Source organism: Diorhabda carinulata, chromosome 4 (assembly GCF_026250575.1).
Source record: "Diorhabda carinulata isolate Delta chromosome 4, icDioCari1.1, whole genome shotgun sequence".
Taxonomy (NCBI): Eukaryota; Metazoa; Arthropoda; class Insecta; order Coleoptera; family Chrysomelidae; genus Diorhabda; species Diorhabda carinulata.
Window position 1 is genome coordinate 938,782 of NC_079463.1, and position 16,310 is coordinate 955,091.

The following is a 16,310-nucleotide window of genomic DNA, read 5'->3' on the forward strand; positions in this document are numbered from 1 at the left end:
TCAATATGAAAGTTGATTCTTAGGAAGTAGTTTAATACACTGGGAAAAAGGTAGGTAAGAGAAACTGCATTTTTAAAATAATTTAATGGAATGTTTTTAATAACACATTTTGTACATTAATCGTTATAATAAATTTATTTTTAAATATATATTTTATGGATATGTCACTATTTCTTTATTGTCATACGTTTATTTAAATAATAAAAATGATATTTATTCAAGGATATTTAATAAACTTGTATAGGACCCTACAACGAATCCAATAAATCCAAACAAAATAATCGATATATCTTTCCATAACATCCATTTGTTGCGTCCCAAACAATCCGGCCAAAAAGTTATAATTTCCACGAAAGGGGGAAATATGAGAGCCAGGGCCGAACTACTAAAAGCACCTACTAACGATATCACCGCTCCCAAATTAGGTATAGCTATGGCTATTATAAATGTAAAAAACACAAGTACGGCCCTCGTTATATATTCGGCTAAATCTTTAGATTTTTCCGTTTCGAAATTATTTCGAATCGACGGCCATATTATGTTAAATGGTACGTAAAACTGGATACTGTAAGAAAGGAAAATGGCCGCCGCCATCATCAAACGAACCGATTGCGCCAAACTAAAATAAAAATTTAACGTTGTATCAATTGTAGATTAACCGAAATGTAAAAAAAAACTATCACATAAATTAAACATTTTCAATTTAAATTATTTGCGTTGGAAATATTATTGAGAATAAAATTTGGCAACGTCGGCGCACATATGAATCCAAACGAAGTCTTCTGTCTAGGTCATTGAACTACATATCTGCAAAAACTAATGTCGACTTAGGCAACACGCACTGCTAATAGATATTCATCTCTCTCTATCTCATGTTAATTAAAAGCACTCCTGCTTTTTCTAATGTTTTTATTCGATACATTTTGAGTTGAGTTGATAATTTTAATAAAGAACGTGAATTGAACATAAGTATTGAAAGTAACGTTGCCAAAACAACGGAACAAAAAATATTTCATTATATTTGTATTACTATAATGTTTATACAGGGAATCGTAACAATTACCCATCTCAAGGACGTAAATTTGATATTAAATATGTAGTTTATCGATTAAAATTGAAGTAAAAGTAAAGGTGAGTGAAAAAAATAGCATTTAAATCACATATTTAAAATAAATTTATATATTTAAGTGTCTTTCATTTAAATCTATTCTGGTAAGCAGGTAAAAAAAAACGAATATTTGTGTTTGAAATATTATTGAGAATAAAATTTGGCAACGTCGGCGCACATATGAATCCAAATGAAGTCTTCTGTCTAGGTCATTGAACTACATATCTGCAAAAACTAATGTCGACGTAGGCAACACGCACTGCTAATAGATATTCATCTCTCTCTATCTCATGTTAATTAAAAGCACTCCTGCTTTTTTTAATATTTTTATTCGATATATTTTGAGTTGAGTTGATAATTTTAATAAAGAACGTGAATTGAAAGTAGTGAAGTATTGAAAGTAAAGTTGCCAAAACAACGGAACAAAAAATATTTCATTATATATATTACTATAATGTTTATACAGGGAATCGTAACAATTACCCATCTCGAGGACGTAAATTTGATATTAAATATGTAGTTTATCGATTAAAATTGAAGTAAAAGTAAAGGTGAGTGAAAAAAATAGCATTTAAATCACATATTTAAGATAAATTTATATATTTAAGTGGTAAGCAAGTAAAAAAAACGAAATATTACAGTTTTTATCTGGTTTACAACAAAAAGAGACTTCAATTAGATATAGGTACTTACAGTTCGTCGGGTGGAATCAATAGAGTGATACTGCCCAGTACTGCCCTTTCTCCATATTTCAGATAACCGAAAAAACCCACAGCAGTATACAGAGATGTGACTATAACCATACCAGTGTTCAATACACCATTCCACCCACTGAAATCTAGTGGATTTTTCATATTGTTTTCCAATGGCAAAACCTTAAAATATTTTCATATTTCTATTCAATTTTAATACACCGAATAATTCGATTAACTTTACGTTTTACTCGAAACAAAAAAAATTGTCTCTGCAACAATCCAATGCAACAAAATCTTCGTTAAAATCACTTTTAATTGCAAATTATTAAGTGAAAAAACACTGTAAAAACTAAATTAATAACAATCTGTCAAATGTCAATTCACGTGACCATTGCAGCCACTAAACAAAATCTAAATATCCAAAGTGTAACTTAAATCATTATTAATGTAACAGTGAAATCATATTTCAACGTTTGGCAACCATGTAACGTTGTTGTGAGGAAAAAAAACTTGTTTTTGTGATTTATTTTGTATTTAATAACGAATTAAATATTCCGCTCGTCATAACGAGTTACGTAAATAAAGAAAGTTTGTACCTTTCAGTATTCTTTAATATAAATAATAAAATGACAACGTGGCAACGATGTAAAACGTCTGTCTAATTATATTTCCGTTTATTAAAATAAATTTGTATTACTTACAACACCGATGCCTTCGAAAGCATAAATGGCAGTTCCAAAATACAGCGGTAACCTTTCCCACGAAGAAAAAATTTTCACTGTCGACATTTTCGGCAATCCCCCTTGTAGCAAATAGAAAAACGTTATCACCAAGCCGCTGCACGTTACGAGCGAAGCAAATAACGAAACCGGCGTTAAATATTTGAGGCTTTTCACCCAATTGAGAAGAATCAATGGAAATAACAAAATAAGCAGATACCAATGAACGTCGATTTCGAAAATATAATGTTTGACGACGTCGTGAATATTGGCGGCGACGAAAACGAAATAGACACAACAAAAACCCAGTTGTGTTATACACAGGAATATGTTTATTAATCTTCTGTAAATATAAAATGTTTTATAAGACATCGAGTTTCGTTATCCCCCTGTATAAACTTACTTGGCGACCTTGGAATATTGTTGTAAACACTCGGGACCGGTTTTGAACGAATTCTCTACGACTTCCGAGAAACTCATCGTTTGCTTCTGCGTTCTTTTACACAGCTCATGCGCACAACTAACCAACATGTGCATGCAATGTGTACAAATGAAACCCATAATCAAAGTACCGAATAATCCAATTAACCAACCGGAATTGCGGAAGGCATCCGGCATCGCTAATATACCAGTACCTTTAAAACAAATAATTATACCAAATATAAATCAACGAGTTTTATTCCTACCGATGTTGGCTTTTAATAAATGAATCATTGTGTCAAAATTGGACGTCGGATTCTCGATACAACGGTCCAAAACGGAACTTTCAAAATTAGTTGAAAAATCGGTTTTGGTAAACGACGGTTCCGATTGACCGTCGTTTTCGAGAAGATGTTGTTTTTCATCATTTTTAGACGTCGATGTTTTCGGACGACTTTCCTATAACAAAAATATACCCTTTTTTTTCCTCTATTTTCCACCATTTTGGACAAAATTAACCGACCCGAACCAAACCAATTTGTGTATACATATACGATCGTTCGAACTCGGTTATTTTCGGTCAAATGAATCAACACTAATAAATATATTTGTACGTTCGGTTGTGGTCTGTTAATTTTGATAAATATACAATTTAGAATCTACAAACAGTACGAAACAAAAACTTTTAACTAGTTAATTTGCTAGATGCAATAGGGACACACTACAAAATATTGTCATTACTAGAAACGTACTAAACTACCTACATATACATAATTGAAATTTGGCAACGTTGCGTTTCACTTTGATGCAAGTTTGAATTAATTTCCTATGGGTTTTAATGAGTCGACCTGAAATAATTGTACCAAAGTGATTAAAAACCAAGACAATATTTAAGTTCATTAAAAACGTTCCATAAAATGAATTAGAAATAAATAATAGAATGAAATTAATTTTCATTGTTTAATATTGACCATTATTGTGTCTATAAAATGTATTAAGAATGATAAAAGTGTAAAATAATAACAAAATTCCAAACGATAACTATATTATGAATAGGAAAAGTACATTATGAGTTTATTATAATTTGACCTCATTTGTTATATAATCCCTATATAAAATTTCCGATTCATTTAAATAGCAGATGTTTCAATTTATTAATCAAATCTGGTTTTTAAATACGAAGAATAATATCGTATGTGTTTCAAAAACCACATAATTAGCTGTAAAACTTTGTTTACTTTCCATATAACAGAGTTGCCAAGTTAAATATCTGTGTTTATTAAACAAAATCTAGAAGTTAAATTAAAAATAATTGAATGTATTTCATATTAAAAATCTACCATTGTAAGTCATAGAATGAGAAGCGTTAATAATTTTTAGAAATTCCAACTAAAATTTACTATTTTATAAAAAATTAATAACTAGCGTTGGCAACGTTGCTCTTAAACCCGCATAGGTGATGGAACCTTCAAAAATAAAGACTTGTCAAGAGTTTAATGTTCTATGATTAGATTTGGAAATATTATAGAGGTGGACGAACTTTTTTTATAAAATTACTTATTTTCAGTTCAGAATATAAATTCTAATTTATTAAAGTATTTGTGGATATAATTAAAACAATTTCAGGTGATTTTTATTAGATAAACATTTTTTCTGATTACCAGACATTTCTCAAAGGTTTTATCAATATTTACTTTCGTCTTAACGAGCAAGTGAACTATTGTTTTATAATGTTATCGTATGGAATTTGCCGCGGATACGTTCTTCTTTAATTTGAACTCTTCTCTTCTAATAACCGATAATCGTTTCCGTAAACTTAGATACAAAGCAATACATGATTCATTAAAATTAGGAAACTTTCGTCTTTATGATTAAAACCTACGGTGGATTGCAGGGTAAACGAACCTTACTTTATAAGTATACGAGGTGTGACTCAGAAATACGATGAATTTTTTGTTTTCCCGTTTTGTATGCAGAATAAACTGCGATTTTAAACAACTTATTGATCATAACCTAACAGAACAAATTGACACTAATACAGTATGAAATAAATTAAAGGAAAACGTATATAGAACATATTAAGGAATAAAAAATCCTAGTTCACAACAGAAGATGAAAAAATTTTCAGATTACAAACGGTTAATAATATTCTGACCGGCTAGTAACGAAAATCAGAAAGTACCACACCTGCCCATCTCTATTTTATGATTTTAACAGAACCGGATTAAGAGATGGTATAATTGTTGACGGAGGAAATAAAAATGTTTGTTATAAACTTTAACTCATCGATTGCACCTCGTAAATAAGTATCCGACGCATAATCTTCAGTATCTTGTAACAAAGTTTCTTGGTGGCTATTCGAAATGGACTTCGAATAAACAAAAAATATATTGTGGTATTTGGAAACATGCACAAAATGTTTATCTAGATTGATAAATTTATTTGATATACTTACGTTTACTGTCGTTACAGATATTGATCCATAAATTTTTTTCATGTTTCACATTAACGTCTATTGTAAACACTGATTTGATTTAATGTTAAAAACATTGAATAACTGATATCCGATGGATTAATCATATGTGTTAATAAATTTTTACGAGAGATACATACATATATATAAACACCTACCAATATGTCGACAGTGTCGTACGTACATATGTTGTACAATAAATTCAAATAACTTATTTTATAATATACGTTATAATTGCCGACCTAACCTAACTAAATCACTATTTGTTTTCAATATTCTAATAAAATTAACTTATTTTATATTTTAATTGAACTTGCTGTATACTATATCACAATTATAACACAATTCTAATTCCACTCATGCAATAATTTCATTGGGCTTTTTGTAATACTACTGCCCTTATGTATAACGTTGACTATCGAACTAAAATCCGATGTCACGAATATTCACGAACATTCATGAACGTGGTGATTTTAATAAAATAAAAACAAAACGTTGTATTATGATTATTTGATAATTTTTAAATAATTTCAATTATTTATCTAATATGTATGTTATTTTTAATCATAGAGAATTAATAAGAATGTTATAATAAATATATAAAACTCATATATTATATATAATTTAAAACGATAAAATAATTTTAATATTCGGTACGCCCATGGAAATGTGAATCTGTTCGCCAAATCGTCTACGAAATTTCATTATATTGGGTTAGGTTATGTCAACAACTTGACTGTGATTCTTATAAATTTGTTTTTAAACTTAATTTTATAAATGTATCGACTTTTTAATTATCGAATCCATGACTGGAAGTTTCTTTTATTAGTAATGTCAAAATCTTTTTTTACATCTGGCAACTAATTCGGATATAGAGAAACTGATCGTATCATGTTTCAATCGAATAAAACACGATCTCTAATTTAAACATTGAGTATTAAGGACGAAAAAAAATAATTTTTAACGTTTTAATATCATATTTATTTTACAAATATTGAATTATACATTAACAAAAATCAACAATAGAGAAGAAACATATTTCAGTTTAAACAATATACAATATATACAATCGATCGGTAAGTTCGCGTTTTGACGTACAGGGGTCACTACAAATCACATTTATTTTTAACGGAACCACGACTCACAAGGCAACATCGCTTTCACAGTAAACATCCGTGTTAGAAAACAGGTTAGACTTACAGGGTGGATAAGAATATATGATTTGTGGAGAACTCACTAATGTAGTATGTTTTTTAAAAGGGTATGTAGGCGAAAATTCGATCGGATTTGAATCTAATAGTTGAAGCTCTTATAAAGGGATTTGATAGATTTTTAAAGTTGAATTAGTAAAATTTGGGGTGATTGTAAGGATTAGAAAGGGGAATACTAAATTTTGATTAATATTTTTAATTGTAAACGTAAATAAAATTCCGGTATAGAAACTTTCTTAGCAAAACACATATTTTGACCAAATGGAAAAGAAGATTTCAAAAGAATAACCACCTCATATAGGATATACTTTGTATACACGTTGTTTTAGCGTTTTTGAAGTGGTACAATCCATTTATCGACGTCTCAGATGTCGGAAATTAGTACTTCCGGTTCACGGGGGCTATTTTTAGGAGAATGGGGTTTTATCGAAAAGTAAAAAGAGGTTGAGTAAGAAAAAAGTCAGAAATAATCGTTATTCTCCTTTTTATTTAAATCCCCATTGGGAACTTTCTCTTGTTGATGTTGTTAAGAACGAAGAACGTATCTATTTTTAGGTTAGGTTTACTTTAAGTAAGTTTAGAATATTTTAATCTACCTATGACGTCGATAAATGGATTATACGACTATAAAAACGCTAAATTAGCGTGTTTTTGATGATTTGATTCGCGTAAATTGAAAATTTAGTCGAGAAACCGGAAATTCGCCGATTCAATTATCGATAAAACCTGAAATGGCCATTTCAGACATTTAGGGCGTCGATAAATGGATTTTAATAATTCGAAAACGCCAAATTAGCGTGTTTTTGATGATTTGATTCGCGTAAATTGAAAATTTAGTCGAGAAACCGGAAATTTGCCGATTCAATTTTCGTTAAAACCGGAAATGGCCATTTCAGACATTTAGGGCGTCGATAAATGGATTATACGACTATAAAAACGCTAAATTAGCGTGTTTTTGATGATTTCATTCGCGTAAATTAAAAATTTGGTCGAAAAAACCGGAAATTTGCCGATTCAATTTTCGTTAAAACCGGAAATGGCCATTTTAGACATTTAGGGCGTCGATAAATGGATTCTACGACGATGAAAACGCTAAATTAGCGTGTTGGTGATGATTTGATTCGCGTAAATTGAAAATTTAGCCGAAAAAACCGGAAATTCGCCGATTCAGTTATTGATAAAACCGGAAATGGCCATTTTAGACATTTAGGGCGTCGATAAATGGATTCTACGACGATGAAAACGCCAAATTATCGTGTTTTTGATGATTTCATTCGCGTAAATTGAAAATTTAGTCGAAAAAACCGGAAATTCGCCGATTCAATTATCGATAAAAGCGGAAATGGCCATTTTAGACATTTAGGGCATCGATAAACGGATTTTAAGAATTCGAAAACGCCAAATTAGCGTGTTTTGGATGATTTGATTCGTATAAATTGAAAATTTAGTCGAAAAAACCGGAAATTTGCCGATTCAATTATCGACAAAACCTGAAATGGCAATTCCAGACATTTAGGGCGTCGATAAATGGATTCTACGACTATGAAAACGCCAAATTAGCGTGTTTTTGATGATTTCATTCGCGTAAATTGAAAATTTAGTCGAGAAACCGGAAATTTGCCGATTCAATTTTCGTTAAAACCGTAAATGGCCATTTTAGACATTTAGGGCGTCGATAAATGGATTCTACGACGATGAAAACGCTAAATTAGCGTGTTTTTGATGATTTCATTCGCGTAAATTGAAAATTTAGTCGAAAAAACCGGAAATTCGCCGATTCAATTATCGACAAAACCTGAAATGGCCATTTCAGACATTTAGGGCATCGATAAATGGATTTTAAGAATTCGAAAACGCTAAATTAGCGTGTTTTGGATGATTTGATTCGTATAAATTGAAAATTTAGTCGAAAAAACCGGAAATTCGCCGATTCAATTATCGACAAAACCTGAAATGGCAATTCCAGACATTTAGGGCGTCGATAAATGGATTCTACGACTATGAAAACGCCAAATTAGCGTGTTTTTGATGATTTCATTCGCGTAAATTGAAAATTTAGTCGAAAAAACCGGAAATTCGCCGATTCAATTATCGATAAAAGCGGAAATGGCCATTTCAGACATTTAGGGCATCGATAAATGGATTTTAAGAATTCGAAAACGCCAAATTAGCGTGTTTTGGATGATTTGATTTGTATAAATTGAAAATTTAGTCGAAAAAACCGGAAATTTGCCGATTCAATTATCGACAAAACCTGAAATGGCCATTTCAGACATTTAGGGCATCGATAAATGGATTTTAAGAATTCGAAAACGCTAAATTAGCGTGTTTTGGATGATTTGATTCGTATAAATTGAAAATTTAGTCGAAAAAACCGGAAATTCGCCGATTCAATTATCGACAAAACCTGAAATGGCAATTCCAGACATTTAGGGCGTCGATAAATGGATTCTACGACTATGAAAACGCCAAATTAGCGTGTTTTTGATGATTTCATTCGCGTAAATTGAAAATTTAGTCGAAAAAACCGGAAATTCGCCGATTCAATTATCGATAAAAGCGGAAATGGCCATTTCAGACATTTAGGGCATCGATAAATGGATTTTAAGAATTCGAAAACGCCAAATTAGCGTGTTTTGGATGATTTGATTCGTATAAATTGAAAATTTAGTCGAAAAAACCGGAAATTCGCCGATTCAGTTTTCGTTAAAACCGGAAATGGCCATTTTAGACATTTAGGGCGTCGATAAATGGATTCTACGACGATGAAAACGCTAAATTAGCGTGTTTTTGATGATTTGATTCGCGTAAATTGAAAATTTAGTCGAAAAAACCGGAAATTCGCCGATTCAATTATCGATAAAACCGGAAATGGCCATTTCAGACATTTAGGGCGTCGATAAATGGATGTTATGAATTCGAAAACGCCAAATTAGCGTGTTTTAACGATTTCCAACCGGACAGATTGAGAAGTATCGAAGAAAAAGTTGATAAAAACCATAAGAAATCTCCATCATATATACCAAGGACAAAAAAAAAGGTTTAAACGGAAAAAATATCGATCGAACAAGAAAAATTATCGGCGAAAAATTGTAATATTTTGAATCGAAATAGATAAAAAGGAAATAGGGTGGTCGATCAGACATCAAATCAAATATCCGACCAAATGACCGCCCTCCTAGACCTATCGACTGTGGCCAAAAAATTTCCGAACGGATTCCAAGACGTAGCCGTTACCGCCGAACCGTGTTCCTTGAGTATAGTTTCGACTTTCGCGCTATTCACGCCCCAAATATAAACGCTACCGTCCGCCGAACCGACGGCGACGTATTGACCGTCCGGACTAAAAGTCGCCCTCGAATAATCGCAACCGACTTTAAAACCGTCGCAAGCGAACAAAGTCACCACTTGATTCATCCTCAAATCGAGCAATTTCAACGTATCGTCCCTCACGCAACAAACTAGATATTTGGCGTCCTTGGTCAGATCGAGAGACGTCACTTTACCGTTAAGAACCACGTTGTTGGCGCTCGATTCGGACCGACAGTCCCAGAACCGGATGCTCTTATCGAAATGACCGCTGATTATGATCGAACCGGCGCTATCCACGGTCACCAAATCGTTGCAACTCGAACCGGCGAATTTCGTTTCGATGCAGGCGCGACTGCGCAAATCCCATATTTTCAAGGTGCGATCGTGACTTCCGGTCACCACTTTCGACGCCTCCCCCAAAAATTTCGCCGCCATCACTTTGCCGGAATGGCCGGTTAACGTGTGCTTCAATCGGTGATCGGCGATCGTCCATACTCTGGTCGCGTAATCGTTCGACGCTCCCAATATCAAAGATCCCGTCGAATCGAAGTCGATCGCCATCACGCACGCGTTGCTACCGACCAAAGTGGCTTTTTTCTCGCGGCAGTTTTTCGAAATTTCCCACAATTTGATTTTTCGATCGGCGCCCCCGGTCGCCAGCAACCTCTCCAACGGGCTCCACTTCACGGCGCTCACTTCGCCTTCGTGCGCGTCGAATTTGACGCTGGCGCACGCCGGCAGGTTCGACGTGCACAAAGGGCCGCAGCCTTCGGTCAACTCCTCCGGGGAATTCCTCGCGTCCTTGCACGCCTCCTCGATTTCCTTTTGTATCTTGGCGTAGCGCTTTTTCAGGAAATTGTCGTTTTCCTCGTTCATCCGATCGGCGTCTTTCGCTTTGTATTTTATCAATCTTTCCACCAATTGGCGATTTTCATCTTGGGCTTTGCGCAATTTGTCCTCCAACGAAGAGAACAACAATTGGAGGGATTGGTGTTCGTCCCTTAGGGTGCCCAACAAATACAAAACTTCGCTTTTCGATTTTTCCAAATTTTCCGCTTCCGTTTGCAATTTGATTATCGTCGCCGCGTTTTCGGCCAAAATCGCGTCTTTGGACGCTATTTTTTTGTCCTTCTCCTGCACCGCTACGTTCAAATCGATTATTTGCTGCGCGTTTTCCCCTTTCCTCCTATGCAATTCCGTCAGTTCTTCCGCTTGCGCTAAAAGTTTTCGTTCGAGCTGTTGGATTTTTTCCTGGTACCGGATGTCGCCTAAACTGGAACTTTTCGATCCCAAACCGCCCCCGCCTTTCAATTTTTCGATTTGGATCGATAATTGGATGTTTTCCGTGTGCAGCGTGTTGTAATTTTCAAATAATTTGTTGTGTTCGTTCACTAAATCTTGAAATAAATCCGTTTCCCTTCTATTTCTTTCTTGCAATTGAGATAGGATCGAATTTTTCCAGAAAACATCGTTTCCGTACATAGTTGCGTCCAAAAATTACGGTTTTAGATAATCTACAAAAAAAAAATAGAAAATAATTAATGTGATCACTCTAATTCACACCACAAATCACTTCACTTATATGAACACTCATTTTAACTCATCACCTAGAGTTCATAAACAATTTTTTACAATGTTCACTGTATATTACAATTATTCCAATTGACACTATTCGCAAATCAAATTATTTCAGAATTTATTCAAACATTTTGATGGTCACTGATCTGTCTAGTTATATTTTGTGTTCGTGTTTTTATAAAATTGAAGTTGAAATGTCAGTAAAATTAGGTTAAAATATTTCCCATGAACGTTTTTTTTATCAGTTTTTACAATTAATAAAGTGACTGTATTCCGCAAAATTGATTTACACCAATCACCAATCAATACCTTGACTATAATAATTACAAAATTTATTAAAACATTTTGTTGATCACTGATCAGTCTAGTTCTGTGGTTATATACTTTATACACCAATCTATAACACGTGACTTTGACAAGTCGGCCATATTGCCGAATATTAATTCTACGTTTGTTAATATTTCAAGTTTTGTTTTTGTGGCATTATGTGAATAAAATGGATCCAAGTGAATATAAGGCGTGTCTCATAGATAATATTCACTGTGTTTATTTTATAATCATACAAAAAAATCTTAATATTAAAAAAAACCATCTGTATTTTCTGACCTTGAAGAGTGAAGTAAAGTACTGACATGATGAGAATTATAAACAATTTTGACCCATATGCACTGCATGTTAAAGCTCTTAAACAAGCATTTCTTCTCACTTTCAACAAGTTACAACAGTAATGAAGCATTTTTAAATAAATTTGATCGAGATTAAGAATTTAAAAATGATAAATTCGCCAATTTTTACAAAAGGAACAAATTTTTCGAAAGAGATTGTATGCCACCCGGCAAAGATGGCCGAACAACTGTCAAACTGTCAATGATGATTTTAAAGAATGGACGTCTTCAATTTTTGTTAGTTTTGAAACTATTATATATCAATTTTTCAAAAAATGAACTATTATTGACATATTAGTTACTTTTATTGTCAAAACCTTCAACCAAAACATCAAATTACAAAAAGATGTAAGTATAATATCAATTTTAATTCAAAAAGTTAAATAAACAGAAAGAAATGAGGTTAGGTAGTGAATATCGTACTTATATTGTTATTAAAATATTAAATGATTGAAGTATATTTACACCTGAGAGATCAATTTCAGCAACGTTGACAGATTTTGAAAATAAAATAAAAATTAGGGAAATCTTAAATAATGAGTTTTTTTTTAAATCAAACAATAATAAAATTGTTATGTTGTAATTTTTGCCAATAAGCAACAAATTTTCGTAGGAGAGAATTCTTTAAAATCTATTTTCAATAATTTTAGTTTTATATATAAAACCTATTATCAAAAAATTGATATGGGATGTCATTATAATGAATCATCATCATCCTTATTTTGTTATTTATGATAAAGTTGAGTTGACTCATTGAAAATAAATATACTTAAGCTATCATACTAAAAATATTATTAATTTTATGTAGAATATTCAAATAGAAAAGTTTAAAATGACCCCCAGGGCGATATTAGGAAAGTTTTGAGGGGTTAAACACGTTTTTATGACAAACAGAAGCGGTAGGAACAGAATTAAAAAATATTAAACAAATTTTATGTAAAAAGATCCTATAACAAGATAAAATTCAAATATTTTCATCGAAAGAATAATTCTAACAAACATAAATGATGATGTAAATCTAAAACTCGAATAAATTATAACAATTCTTTCATTATTTAATAATTAGATGATAGTTTTATCTTATTTTGGCTCTAAAACTTATAGTATGTATTAATTATTAATTTTTCAAAGTTAATTTGTTGCAAAAAATAAAATTTATATAAAAAAAACACGAAAATACATTCAGTATACTCTATTATATCTTAAAACAAAGTGCCCATGCTATTTTTAAAGTAATTTAAGTCAGTTATCATGTATTTTTGTCAATTCGGTGGATTTCCTCTCAATCTTATAAATTTACACCAAGTTCTATTAGTCAAAATATGAATTAATATAAACTAGGTACTATTCGAGGAACTATATACAGTTAAGTAGAAAAAAAATCGACATTTACCTGCACTAAGCTGCATAATACAGTGTAAACATGTATTTCATGCAAATTATATAATTTGCTGAACTTATCCATGCAACAGAAACATGCGATACTTTTAGGAATGAATATTTACAAAATTCGACTTTAATGGTACTGCAGATATAGTAGTCATTGATAATTCCTTGAAATCACTGCAACCTACAATATAAAATACATTAATTTTAATGCTAGGACTCGAAAAACTAATTTTTTTTTTCTAGATTTGATAAAAAAATAAAATTAAAATGAGTAGTTTGTACAAACCACGAAGATATCGTTCTATTATCGGAGTTGTTTATTTGATTTATACTAGTTTTTATCGGTGTTTTGTTAGAATAATATACCAAGAAAAACTTACTGAGAATTTTTTAGAACTTTGTTCCTCTGCTTCTATTATACACGACTTTCTTTTCAAAATCTCATAAAAAACGTGATCGAAATATTGAGATTTTCAATATTTTGACTAATTTTGCAAAGTATTGTCAAATATTTTTGACATCGATCAATGATTATCAACATTTGGAAGTTGCTCTGTTCGTTCCATTAACACGGTGTATTGCTTCGTCTTCCTGTCATTATACTCGATGTATTTGACATACGGTTTTAAATAAAAAAGAAGAAGAAATAAACTAGGTGGTAAAAAATTATTAAGATCTGATTTTTAGTTTAAAATGGTTTGTTACTGACTTTAATAAACGTTCTAATTATTAACAAATTTTAATTTTAGGCCCTAAAAAGTATATCTTCAATGTTAAATAAGAAACCGATATTGTATTTAGATATAATTCGTAAAGCTACAACTAGTACACAGGAACCAGCCAGAATAGAAAAAAGTTAGTACAAATATTAAATAGTTTTTTGTTGTATTATATGTTTTATTCACGTTTTACAATTTTACTATTAAGTGTTTATTTGTCTACTTTGTGTAATTTTTAATCGAGAATATTGATTGTTGATATAATGTTAATATTTTTGATTAATTACGTACTGATGTTATCTATTCTATTTAAGCAATAAATTCAGTTCAATTGCTTGGTAGAGTAGGGGCAGATCCTCAGAAAAAAGGTACAGAAGAACATCCGATTGCAGTTTTTTCTTTAGCAACACATACTAATTATAGATACGAATCCGGCGAATTTATGCAAAGGACTGAATGGCATAGAATAGTTTGTTTTAAACCAGGTCTTCGAGAAACTATACTCAATTACCTAAAGAAAGGTCAGAGAGTTCACGTTAATGGTAGAATTACTTATGGAGAAGTCCGCGGTGAAGATGGAAAACCGAGAACAACAACAGCTATAGCAGCTGATGATGTTATTTTCTTTAATTCACAACAATAAAAATATTTTTAGAAATTAGTTTTTTTTATTAATAAACTCTTTTATTAAATCAATTTTTTTATTCTGTTTGACCCTTTTTTTGTAAATAAATGATTATTTTAATTAAAATATGTCCATATTTGGAACATCACAAGCCCTTAATTTTATAGACGGTTTACGTAAGTGGCTTTGATTATTCTACTTTTGGTCGGTATATGATGATTATTTAGATTTCTGGTTATTAATTCATACACGTTTTATTATTGATTGAAAGCAGTATTGACAAAAGACGTACAAGAATAAAAAAGAAGAATGATAACATACGTTTCTGTTAAAAAGTTGAGAAAAATAAAACAAAATAACAATTTTCACTATTCAATCACTGAAAATTCACTAATAAAATAAAATTCGAAGCTATAATTTTAATTTATAAGTTTTTCTATGACTTGTGTTTTTATGATATTTCTCTATTGACATGTGCCAAATACAAGTATTCTATGGTTAAATTAAATGTCAATTGTCACGTATAATCATATGTAGTGTGTCAGTGTCATAATATTAATTAAATAATATTATTTAATATAAAATAATGTCGGGTTCTTTAACGGGTTTGATAACTCATAAAGCGAGAGTTCAAAGTTTGTATAAAAGGTCTCTTCGCATGCTAGAAAATTGGTACGATCGTAGGTATATAAATATTAGATCAGATTATGTTATATAATTTATACACTGCTTTTTATTTTTTTTAGAGAAGTTTACAGATACTACGCTGTATTGATGAGACAAAGATTCGACGAAAATAAAAAAATTTCCGATATCAGAATTGCTAAAGATTTAATTGCCAAAGGAGAAGCTGAGTTATTTGACAAACAACACTGGCACCCACGAAAATGTGAGTTATGATTCTGTTAATGTCGCTTTATAAGTTTTTATAGGAATAATGTATTACAGTTCCCGAATCTCCTGGAGGTGTAGCTTATGGAAGAGAAGTACCACCTCCGGATTGGGTATTAGACTACTGGCATCCTCTGGAAAAAGCTCAATATCCTGAATATTTTGCCAGAAGGGAACAGAGGAAAAAAGAATATGTCAAACTTTGGGAAGAAAAATATGGAAAAGATTCAACTTTTAGTCCACATTAAATTTATTTAATATTTGTAGATACACGTTAAATAAACGATTTTAAAACAAAACTTTTTTTTATTATTGGTAATATTATAAAATTATTTCTGGTTGTTTGCTATTTTTCTTATTCCCAACAAAATAGTGATTATTTAAAAACTGATTCATATACGAGGTATATCCATAAAATTATGTCTCCATTAATTTCATCATGGGGAACATTTGCTATCAACTATGACGTCATTTTAAGCTCGATCATAGACTTAGTATTACTACA

At 31.4% G+C, this 16,310-nt stretch overlaps 4 protein-coding genes across 4 annotated transcripts; 2 read left to right on the top strand and 2 right to left on the bottom strand.

Annotated features, from left to right (window-relative positions):
* Window positions 1–69: 69 nt before the first annotated feature.
* Window positions 70–5,517, bottom strand: LOC130893191 (proton-coupled amino acid transporter-like protein pathetic). Its single transcript, XM_057799078.1, has 6 exons — window positions 5,398–5,517; window positions 3,209–3,401; window positions 2,926–3,157; window positions 2,505–2,865; window positions 1,802–1,983; window positions 70–619 (listed from the first exon to the last, which is right to left on the bottom strand). Exons 1-6 carry the CDS (start codon window positions 5,437–5,439, stop codon window positions 214–216), a joined length of 1,416 nt encoding a protein of 471 aa, XP_057655061.1. The 5' UTR covers window positions 5,440–5,517; the 3' UTR covers window positions 70–213.
* Window positions 5,518–6,372: 855 nt separating this feature from the next.
* LOC130893188 (autophagy-related protein 16-1) lies at window positions 6,373–14,135 on the bottom strand. Its single transcript, XM_057799076.1, has 3 exons — window positions 13,951–14,135; window positions 13,575–13,751; window positions 6,373–11,452 (listed from the first exon to the last, which is right to left on the bottom strand). Exon 3 carries the CDS (start codon window positions 11,418–11,420, stop codon window positions 9,777–9,779), a length of 1,644 nt encoding a protein of 547 aa, XP_057655059.1. The 5' UTR covers window positions 11,421–11,452; window positions 13,575–13,751; window positions 13,951–14,135; the 3' UTR covers window positions 6,373–9,776.
* A 32-nt stretch (window positions 14,136–14,167) lies between these two features.
* LOC130893194 (single-stranded DNA-binding protein, mitochondrial) lies at window positions 14,168–14,947 on the top strand. The gene is made up of 3 exons (XM_057799087.1): window positions 14,168–14,266; window positions 14,320–14,425; window positions 14,604–14,947. The coding sequence occupies exons 1-3, from the start codon at window positions 14,264–14,266 to the stop codon at window positions 14,930–14,932; spliced, it is 438 nt and encodes a 145-aa protein (XP_057655070.1). The 5' UTR covers window positions 14,168–14,263; the 3' UTR covers window positions 14,933–14,947.
* A 478-nt stretch (window positions 14,948–15,425) lies between these two features.
* On the top strand, window positions 15,426–16,104 carry LOC130893195 (NADH dehydrogenase [ubiquinone] 1 beta subcomplex subunit 9). Its single transcript, XM_057799088.1, has 3 exons — window positions 15,426–15,598; window positions 15,661–15,803; window positions 15,863–16,104. The coding sequence occupies exons 1-3, from the start codon at window positions 15,501–15,503 to the stop codon at window positions 16,051–16,053; spliced, it is 432 nt and encodes a 143-aa protein (XP_057655071.1). The 5' UTR covers window positions 15,426–15,500; the 3' UTR covers window positions 16,054–16,104.
* The last annotated feature ends 206 nt before the right edge of the window (window positions 16,105–16,310 follow it).